Raw genomic sequence first — 10,114 nt, 5'->3', positions numbered from 1 at the left:
TAACGACGATAAATATTTTTTAATTTGAAAAAATTTTTAAAAATGAATTCTAGAGCGATTTGCCTTGTGTATTGTAATTTTTAAAATCACATGTTAATTCTGGTGGAGGAGCCGGGCTAAAATTAGTTTTGAAAAAGTTTTTGCTTATGCAACCAATTATACAAGCACAAAAAAACTAAATTTCATAATTAAAAAAATATACATTTTTAGTTCATCAGAATCTATGTGTTAATAACAAAAATATGTATATTTTTAACATGTACTTTATTATTTCCAATTTCTTAATTTTGTAAATAAACTTCATTATTTCACTAGTTCCAGCCTACTAATTTATTTCCATACGTCGTTGCTAGGCAACAAATGACAAAACATAAACAATTTGACAGTGACAGTAACGTTTTTGTTTATTTATTGACAATTAAAAATGGAGCAAGAAAATAAAGTGAATTTTGAGACTGAAGATGTGGAAGCAAAATCCTCCCCGACTCTCACCCCGCATTCTGCAAAGTAATTTTTTAATAATTTTGGAAAAATTGTATCAATTGGTCAAAATTTTAGGTCGTCGGAGAGGGAAGAAGCTAATGTTTTGCACCCCGACAACCCCCTCCTGGAAAAGTTTCAAAAAGCCCTCAAAGAACATTTATTGCGTCAAATAAATAATCTTAAAAACGACATTTTTGAATACGTAATGAATTAATTACAAATTGATTTGGTTTTGTCACATTTTTTCAGGATTGTGGAACAAAAAAAAACAATGCGAAACGAGAAGAATTGGGGATTATGGTTTACGAACAGCAACAAATTTTGGAAAAACAACAAAAAACTCTCGATTGTTATATTTCAAAAGTGCAAACTGCGACTGCAGCATGCGAAGAAATGGAAAATCGAGTAAAAGAGAAGAAAGAATTGTATAAGAAGCAGAGAGACAAGGTTTACGAAGCTGAAGCTCAAGAACTAGAGTTGCGCAACGAAATKGAGGGAACGAATCTGCTAATCCACCAAATTTCCCAATGGGAGGAAAACTTGGAGTCTGATTTAACYGTGAAAAAGCGCGTTTTCGAGAAAAGTCGCAAGGAAAAGCTGAAACTTTTGGAGGAAAAACGCACCCAAGATGTGCTCATTTACAAACTAATGACCCGGATTTGGTACCTGGAACGCGAACTTGACAAAATGGACGTCCAGATGCGAGTTAAAGAGGAGGAAAGGGAGGAATTGGCCCAGACTGTCGCTCTCGGGAACACAAACATCGAAGCAATGGAATCGGAATATCGCTGTTTGATGCACTCGTGGAACTCCGTTGTTATCGCAATCGGGAATCGAGATAAAGTCCTCTCTTGCCTAAACAAAGAATTGTCAAAATCCGAAGAACACTTCAAAAGTGTTCTCTCCGAGATCGAACAAGTGAAAAAARTGGCCCAGAAGGAAATGCGCCGAAACGAAGAGTTCACAATGTTGAAAAACCGCTTTTTAGCCGACGTCCAGACGTGCAAAGCGGCCCTCGATATCGAAATCGGGAAAAAAACAAACCTTGAACAACGCATGTACGAAATGCAACGAATTATCGAACAAACCGAATTAGATATTCAACGAATCACCGAGGAAGCGCACGAGACACATACAATACTTTCCGCTTTGACGCGCGAGCATGAACAGCTCGATACGCAAAAGGGCGAACTCGAGGAGCAAATCATGCGAGCTATGGAAGAACAAGTGACTAACAATAAAATGCTAATGACGCTACAAAGGGCTTTGACCCAATTCAAAACGAAAAATCGGGAAATCGAAATACAGGTGGCGACGATTGAGAATAAAATCGCATCGGTGATGAGCGAAATCGAGGCGCAGAAATTTGCAAATTTCGAAAGTCAAAGGTACTTGAAGGAGTTGGAGGAGCAAATGAAGGAGTTGGAGAAGGAGGCTGATCGATACCAGGATGAAATGAAGCATATTGAAATGAAGATTGCYAAAAAACAACGTGAAGTCGARTTGTTGAATAACAGGTTTTTGAAGATGGTGGATAAGTCGGGAGGGACGTTTGTGTCCCCTCTTGAAATGAAGATAACGACTTTGGAGAAGAATATCGAAGAAATACAAGAGCACAACAAAAAGTTGCAATTGTATTGGCTGAGAGAACAGTCGAATTTGATCAAAATATCAGAAGAACGGCAAGAGCAAATTCACAATAATAATCTCATGTGTAAACGTCAGTTCGTTTTTGTTTTGTAGTTCAATTGTTTTACGTTTTAAATTTCACAGAGATCTTGATTTTGGAGCAGAAAAATTTGAGAGTTTCGGACGAACTTGAGGCTTGTCGAAAACTCCAAGACAAAGTCGTCCGCAGTATTAATAATCTCCACAGCCAACTTACCGTAATGGGAGATAATTTTGTCAAAACTAAGGGTTTAAAGATAAATATGGATAAAGATAACGAAGTCATGCGACAGGACTACATTTACAAGCTTAAAGTAGTTTTTGGTTTTGTTTTAATTTGATTTTAAGTGTTTTTTTTGCTAGGATGCCGAGCTCGAATGTCTCAAATTAGAGGATGAAATTACGCAAATTGAGGAAGATAAAGTAATTTTGAGTAATGAATTGATTGCAATGAATCGTGAAACTCTCGAATGGGAGAAGAAGTTTTTGGGTGCGAAAGAGACAAAAAATACGATGATTGAGGAAAGGGGACAGGAGGGGGAGGTCGGGACGATGAAAGCGGAAATACATCGCATGAATGTAATGCTTTTTTATATAAATTTAAGCTTAATTCTGAATTTTTTATTCAAATTTGTGATCACGTGATTTCAATGCATTGAACGATTGGTCGACAGGCCAAATGCGCGCCAAACTTAAAATTTTCTTATTTTTCTCTAGGTGCGATATAGCCAGCTGAAAAAAGTGCAAGATGTGCTGGTCCAAGATTTAGAGCATTGTGTTTCGCGAAGAGACGCGATTATGACTGCGGCAGAAGCTCGTGAAAAGCGCATAAAAGGCGGAATGGAAAAAACACGGATTAATTTCAACCGGAAAATGGACGACATGAGAAATAAATCAAAACAAATGGAAAATGTACTAATTCCACTAGCTGTTTTTTGTTGCTAATTGTCACTTTTTAGCAAATTGAAGAAATGACTAAAAAGACCGAGAATATGGAAAAAGAAATTAAAAAAATCCGGGAGGAAATTGGAGAAATGCAGCGTGAAATTGAATTGACTGAAGAGAATTGTGGGGAAATTCAGGAAAATGTTGAAGAGGCTTTAACGAAAAGACAAATGAATTTTGAATTGTTGCTTCAAGTGCAGAAGAAGCTCAACACTTATAATGATCTTGCAAAAGGACGCAAACCTCATGTGATTCATCGCTCGGAAAGCGCCTTGTCTTCAGCCTACAATAAGGAGGTTTCGCTCAATTCAAAACTATCAAAAATTGTGGAAAATCTACAATCCGATTTTCCCAATCACGGGCACGAATTGATCCGAATTTGTAACACTTTAAAACTGCCAGTTTATGTCTACTTCCAATAAAATTTTCATTTTGACAGTTGTTTGAATTTCGCGCCTTGACTCCGTAGTCAAGTAGCAATTGTTGTGCGAATTAAATCACAATCCTGCATTTTGTTATTGCTAATTGGGGTTTTGAGTTGATTTTGTGGCTTTTTGGAGTTGATAACCGGGGTTGTGTATTTTTGAGTCGAGTTTCAGTCTTGGTTTTGACAATTCAGTAGTTTACAAAAACATGGAGGGTGTAGGAGCGTACGGAGGCGGTAAAGCAGGAGGTGCTTTTGACCCGATTTCTTTCGCTCAGAGGCCCCAAGTAATCCTCCGGGCCGTCTGTTGGGTGAGTGTTTGCAACTAGTTGAAAATTTCCGATTGCCATTTACGCTAACCCCAAATCACGGCGAATATTTCGTTTCAAATAATCGATTTGACAGGAGTGGGGGGTGTCAGATGTATATTGATTATTTAAAATTTTGAAATGGGTCAGAGATTTTTGAAAATTTTCATTCCAGTTGTTCTCCATCGTGGTGTTTGGATGTATTTCGTCTCAAGGCTGGTTAATTAACAAAAATGGCAAGGAGGAGTGTCTCTATAACGGCGATGCGAACGCTTGCAATTACGGGGTTGGTATCAGTGTGATTGCCTTTTTGGCCAGCATGGGATTCCTGGCCGGGGAATACCTCTTCGAGCAAATGTCTTCGGTGAAGACACGGAAACACTACGTCTTGGGCGATTTGGGGTTCTCAGGTAAGATGATACCATCAATGATAAGAAAATGACTCATTTTATTTACACATTACATTATTATTTACGTAAGTTTGCTCGGAATTGTTGTACTGAAATGGCCAACACAATGGCGTACAATCCAGCAGCGATCCATACATTGTAGGCCACTTGCGTGTAGGCGGTGTCCACTTTGTCGTAAAACCCCTCAATCGTGTCTTTTTCGCCGAATCCCACGGGGAGGTCTTCAACGAAGGCCAAGGAGTGGATGTAGAAAAACACTCCCATCAGGCCTAGTTGGACAATGCCCCAAACGCTTAGAACCGCGCAGCAGAGGGACAGTTTTGTTCCGCAGACTGCCATTTCGAGGACTGATAAGATGACGCGATTTTAAAATCTCGACACTGATATCGGCGTTTTTATCTTGATTTTTCAAGTATTAGCCCGGTCAAATTAGTCATAAAAATAGTGGTCAAATAACGAAAATTCTAAATTTTGGTGGAGACCTTGGGTACACCATTAGAAATAAAGTGTTAAAAGTCCCCATCGATCCCATGTGTGCTAAAAAAGTTATTCGGGGTCAAAGTCAAAATTTGAGGTTTTTTAAATTTTTTTCGAAAACGGCAAGTTTTATCAAAAAAATAGCCCAGACAAAAATTACAGATCTTAAAATTGTCTACAAAAATAGTCTTTAGACTTTTTTTCTAAGAATCACCATTCCTTAGATATCGCGATTTTAAAAGTTGAAGCAGTAACGTTCTACATCATATGCACATACAGAGTGAGCCAGAACTCGCGCCCCAAAGACAAATCCCATGGGTAAGGTACCAAGAACATAGAAAAAATTTAAAAAAATTCTATCTATAAAAATTTCAAAGTTATGAGAGTTTAAATTTTGCACTTTGACTCTTATTTTTATTTCTTATTTTTTATTTCTGTAGGATAACCATTTCCACGTTTTTTTGCTACAGGCTATTAGAAGAAACAAGGAAGCTGTATCCTAAGCTGTAACTCTGTTTAATGTTATTTGTGGCTTTTATTGACAAAATTTTTGTACCTTTATTAAAATATTATAAAAAAACATATACAAGGTCATCAGTATTATTAAATAGACATAAAAAAAATGTCAAATGTCAAAAAATAAATGTCAAATTTTTTTAAACATTTTTTCAGGACTCTGGGGACTATCCAATTACTCCCTTTCAAAAAAAATGCGCGATTTTTTGAACACTGTGTATGTATTACCAAATAAATTCTTTTTAATTCTAATGGAATCGAGATATTTATAAGTTTAATGAAGTAAAAGAAAAATTTCAAGTAAGATAAGATACCAGATATCAGAGATACCAAATTTTGACATTTGACATTTTTTATGTCTATTTAATGGTACTGATGATTTTGTATACACTGTGTCAATTTTAAAACTTGCAATCGGCAATTTCTCTTAACTGAAAAAGTTATTAATAATCACTCCAACCGTTTTGGTGGTTCCTAGGGGGAATTAAAATGACATGATAAGTGACACACCTCCACCCACCCTTGAATATAATACAAAAATGAAAATTTAACGTCTTCATTTTTGAATAATTTAAAAAATGGCTTTATCAAATAGGCTGTTGTATGACATTTTTGAAAAGCACTTGTTATGGGCTTTACAACGATGTATCGCAAGTAGGGTCGTGCCATTTACAATTTTCAACTTAAGGTGGCTGTGGCTTGAAGGCTGGGTGGAGGAGCGTCACTTACCATGCCATTTTGATTCCCCCTAAAAACCACCGAAACGGTTTTGAGTGATTCTCAATAACTTTTTTAGTTCTAGAGATATTGCCGATTGCAAGTTTTAAAATTGACACCCTGTATGTTTTTTTACAATTTTACTTCAGTCAACAAAAGCCACAAATAAAATTAAACAGAGTTATAATTTAGAATACAGCTGACTTGTTTTCTCTTCTAATAGCCTGTAGCAAAAAAACTTGGAAAATTATTTATCCTACAGAAATAAATAGAGTCAAAGTGCAAAATTTAAACTCTCATAACTTCGAAATTTTTATAGATAGAATTTTTTAAATTTTTTCCATGTTCCTGGTACCTTACCTTACATAGCATTTTTCTTTGGGGCGCGAGTTCTGGCGCACTCTGTATGTGCATATCATGTAGAATGTGACTCCTTCAACTTTTAGAATCGCGATATCTCAGGAATGGTGATTCTTAGAAAAAAAGTATAAGGACCATTTTTGTAGATAATTTTAAGATCTATAATTTTTGTCTGGGCTATTTTTTTGATAAAACTTACTGTTTTCGAAAAAACGTCAAATTTTGACCTTTGACCCCGAATAACTTTTTTAGCACACTTGGGATCGTTGGGGATTTTTGACATTTTATTCCTAATGGTGTGATCTCCACCAAAATTTAGCTCTGTCGGAATTTTAGTTATTTGAAATGTCTATTTTGACCGGACTATATTCACCACCGCTTTTGCAGCACTCTGGGCGTTCCTGTACTTTGTGGGCTTCTGGTACCTCGCCAGCCAGTGGGGCAAGTCCAACACCCCGGAGAACGGCTACGGCGTGAACAACGTCCAGGCCGCAATCGCCTTTTCGTTCTTTTCGATTTTCTCCTGGGTATGCGAGTGGTGGCTGTTTTGTTGTTGTTGTTTCGAAGGTGGGTTTTCAGGCCGGCAGTGCGTTTTTCGCGTTCCAGCGTTTYCGYCAGGGGGCTGATGCGGCGTTTGCCACTAACTACGAGGCCGATACGAGTATGCCCGGCTCGTATCCGTCTTATCCCGGGGGGCCCGATTCGGACCAGCACTACCAGGAGCCCCCGTTTTCCGCCGGTCCTAACCAGCGGGGACCGACGGATTTCCAAGCGCCAGCTTACTAACTGGGCCGATTCTCATAGTGAACATAGCGCAGCTGCCTCATCTCTAAAGCGAGTCGAAAACTCGCCGACATTTTCAGTATATAAGTCCTTTGTACTTAGAATCGTACGGAAACAAGGTTTTAGTTTTCAGTATTATTTCGATGAACCTCAACGAGTGTTACGTTGCGTTTTTGTAAAGCCGTGTACTTATAGTAGCTACTTATATCACACAAACTTCAAAATAATGTGTTGAATTATAAAAATGTTACATAATTATATAGAATGTTCAATGTACAGTTATATAATAATTGTCGAGTTGCTTGTAGCGAGTTTTGCTTTATTTTTCGAAGCAATTTTAGGCGTTTCTGTGCTAGTAGAGTCAGTGTGACTCGACCAATTGGCGCAGTCGGTAGGATCGAGTCGTATGCACTTGTTTTATTTTTTTAACCAGTGCCATTTTATTTATTTTTATTTGATAAAGTGGGATCAACTTGTTTGCGAAGCGATTGTTATCACAGTTTTTTGTTGAGGTTGAGCGACAATAAATAAGCAATTCACGGGCACTAAAGAAGATAAACATATTGGCAGATTACATATCTGGAGCACAATTTTCTAACAATTGGTACATCAATACTCAAAATTTAAAATGCTGCTTCGATTATGAATTTATTATCTAAGTGGGTGTCGCATAGTAAAGTTGTTCCTTGTCACGGAAATAGGTCATTAGCATAATTTAATTAGCAATAAAAAAAGACAACTGTAGATATGTCTCATTATCTCAGTTTGGGATTTGGTTTTTGTTGAATTCAGGTTTCAACGTGAATTGATATAAAAAGACTATTATTTATAATTATTTTTCTATTGAAATGTGATTTTTATTTTTATGAAATATTATATTTAGGTGGACGAATTGATTCAATGTATTAATAAGTTACCAATAAATGTTACCATTAGATGTTTTTCTTATTACTTTTTATTCATTCATAAAAAAAATCATTCCGTGATTTTCTTCAACAAAACTTGACTTCCGGCCAAACTTTGCGACTTTAACAACTTTTTATGTTCCTTTAATTTTGTTTTCATGTTGTCTTGAAGCGCCGAATTATTTTCAAACACTGCTACCAATAGGAAACATCCGCGATTCAAGCCTAACCATTTTTGTAACTGAAATCACAAAAAAATATTATTTTGTTAACAAAACACACCAACTTACGGTTTCATCTGAAATTGAATTAATTAATAATGATCCAAATGTGCAATCACAATTTTCGATATTTTGGTCATTTTTGGCCAATTTTTTCAAAACCATGTGAATACCGGCGTCTTCCACCCCCGAAATCCCCTTGTCGTTTATTTTAATCGTCCAATCAGGATTAATTATGACTTGTACAAGACTTTCAAGGGCCTTTTTGAGCCCTTCTCCCCTACCTATCAAACAAATAGTTACAATCTCAGTGGTTTGTGATTAAACTAACTAACCGCTTCTCACTATTGCCAACATTTCATAGGCTAGTGACGAATTCCCTAGCCAAAACTCGGGTTCTTCTCCTATTAAACCGAGCAAGGTTTCAATGGAGTATTCCAAAATTTCTTTCCTCCTAATTTGGGGATCCTTTTTCGAGTTGGATTTCTGTCGCCCCTCCTCCAACTCCTTGACAAACACGGGATGAAAACAAGTCGGGTCGCCTGGGGTCACCAACCATAGTAGCACCTTGCGCCCCCATTCGTTCACAGCCAAGTCACGGGCCCCCTTCAAAATCTCCCCAATTACGATTTTGTGCAACAAAACAGTATCGTCAGCTGTATCCAATAATGTAATAATGGCACAATGCCCATGCTCATGTTTTGACATTTCAGTCACGTGTTCCTTTATCGTTTTCATGGCCAACTTCCTGTCCTTGTTAGACCCGTGCCAGATGCACTGCATAGCCGCCCTTGACCCGTCTTTGCTATTACTAATAACCACAATATGGGGAATTAATTGCGAAATAAGTTCACTCCTGTCCTCATCACAACACTCGCAAAGAAACTGGTGCAAAACCGTTTGAACCAATCCCGAATCCAGCAAATTTTTGTCTAAAATCCGACCCAAATTCGCCTTGGTGGCCCCCAAGATCGCCGTTTTCAAGTCGGGGCTTTGCTTGAAGACGTCGCGCAAGTGCTTGATTGCATTGTCTTTGCTCGTTTTGTACATATCGCCGAAGAATTCCTGGGTCAAGTGCTGTTTTTGTTGGCTTGTGGCCCATGTGGAGTAGGCATACTCGAAAACGGAGGCGCTTAGGGCATGACTTGAGAGTTTGACGGCGTGGCCGTACATTTGTTTGATCATGGAGGCTCTCGTGTCGTGATTGCCGTATTTGAGGAGGCGTTTGGCGCAGAAAATACCGTATTTGGATTGGAGCATGTCTACAGTGACCGGAATTAATTCCTAAAATGATTTTTTAGAATTATTAATTACATTTTTGTGGTTTTTACCTGTGATATTTGCTGTTTTACTATGTCTGAACTGTATTTTAGTAACCATTGTACTATTCTAGAGGTGTCATGGGCCAAAACAAACTTTGCATAGTGACCTTTTCCTTTTAGTAACGAGTGTAATTTATTTATTAAAATAACACGTTCCTCCTCGCCCCCTTTCAAGGTTTTGCAACGTAACCTTTCGCCCATTCTTTTAGCTTCAACTATTATATCGAATCCGGGCTTGTTTTGACGCCTTTTTAACCTTAATTCTTTTTTCTTCTTCTTGAATTCGTTCCAGTCTTCGGGTTTTTGTGTCTCATTACTTACTTTCTTGCCATTTGCCCCTTTAACGATTTTTTTAGGCTCGGCTTTAGTCGATTTTGAAAATTTCGACTTTTTCTCGAAATTCACTTTTTTGGATTTTGAAGCGAGGTCTGATTTATTTTTAATTTTTTTAGGGGCGACAATTTCACTTTCACTGTTTTCTTTACGTTTTGCCATTTTCAAAATTGTTTCGCACGTGTTTATAGGTTAGTAGTCACTGTCAAGGCAATACCAACATAAAAACACATGAAATAAAA

At 37.5% G+C, this 10,114-nt stretch overlaps 4 protein-coding genes across 4 annotated transcripts; 2 read left to right on the top strand and 2 right to left on the bottom strand.

Annotated features, from left to right (window-relative positions):
• The first annotated feature begins 377 nt into the window (after nt 1-377).
• On the top strand, nt 378-3,532 carry LOC123003671 (coiled-coil domain-containing protein 40). Its single transcript, XM_044396595.1, has 7 exons — nt 378-507; nt 559-685; nt 733-2,203; nt 2,257-2,465; nt 2,515-2,730; nt 2,869-3,063; nt 3,111-3,532. Exons 1-7 carry the CDS (start codon nt 425-427, stop codon nt 3,516-3,518), a joined length of 2,709 nt encoding a protein of 902 aa, XP_044252530.1. The 5' UTR covers nt 378-424; the 3' UTR covers nt 3,519-3,532.
• Nucleotides 3,533-3,585: 53 nt separating this feature from the next.
• Nucleotides 3,586-8,028, top strand: LOC123003673 (synaptogyrin). Its single transcript, XM_044396597.1, has 4 exons — nt 3,586-3,831; nt 4,004-4,238; nt 6,696-6,835; nt 6,888-8,028. The coding sequence occupies exons 1-4, from the start codon at nt 3,730-3,732 to the stop codon at nt 7,092-7,094; spliced, it is 684 nt and encodes a 227-aa protein (XP_044252532.1). The 5' UTR covers nt 3,586-3,729; the 3' UTR covers nt 7,095-8,028.
• LOC123003674 (ribonuclease kappa-B-like) lies at nt 4,257-4,607 on the bottom strand. Its single transcript, XM_044396598.1, has one exon. The coding sequence runs from the start codon at nt 4,575-4,577 to the stop codon at nt 4,296-4,298; it is 282 nt and encodes a 93-aa protein (XP_044252533.1). The 5' UTR covers nt 4,578-4,607; the 3' UTR covers nt 4,257-4,295.
• Nucleotides 8,029-10,076, bottom strand: LOC123003672 (protein penguin). Its single transcript, XM_044396596.1, has 4 exons — nt 9,549-10,076; nt 8,553-9,501; nt 8,287-8,501; nt 8,029-8,237 (listed from the first exon to the last, which is right to left on the bottom strand). The coding sequence occupies exons 1-4, from the start codon at nt 10,032-10,034 to the stop codon at nt 8,067-8,069; spliced, it is 1,821 nt and encodes a 606-aa protein (XP_044252531.1). The 5' UTR covers nt 10,035-10,076; the 3' UTR covers nt 8,029-8,066.
• Nucleotides 10,077-10,114: the final 38 nt, after the last annotated feature.

Source organism: Tribolium madens, unplaced genomic scaffold, assembly GCF_015345945.1.
Source record: "Tribolium madens isolate multiple individuals breed KSU strain unplaced genomic scaffold, Tmad_KSU_1.1 Scaffold_1;HRSCAF=32;Tcas5.2_LG8, whole genome shotgun sequence".
Taxonomy (NCBI): domain Eukaryota; kingdom Metazoa; phylum Arthropoda; class Insecta; order Coleoptera; family Tenebrionidae; genus Tribolium; species Tribolium madens.
Note: the sequence above shows the minus strand (reverse complement) of the source record. Positions and strands in the feature narration are given on the sequence as shown.

Bases quoted from the DNA above. Each gene is read 5' to 3' on its own strand.
- LOC123003674 (XM_044396598.1), bottom strand. From the start codon at position 4,577: ATGGCAGTCTGCGGAACAAAACTGTCCCTCTGCTGCGCGGTTCTAAGC.
- LOC123003672 (XM_044396596.1), bottom strand. From the start codon at position 10,034: ATGGCAAAACGTAAAGAAAACAGTGAAAGTGAAATTGTCGCCCCTAAA. The intron at 9,502-9,548 runs GTAAAAACCACA...AAATCATTTTAG, and splicing joins TAAAACAGCAAATATCACAG to GAATTAATTCCGGTCACTGT. The intron at 8,502-8,552 runs GTTAGTTAGTTT...TTTGTTTGATAG, and splicing joins GTTGGCAATAGTGAGAAGCG to GTAGGGGAGAAGGGCTCAAA.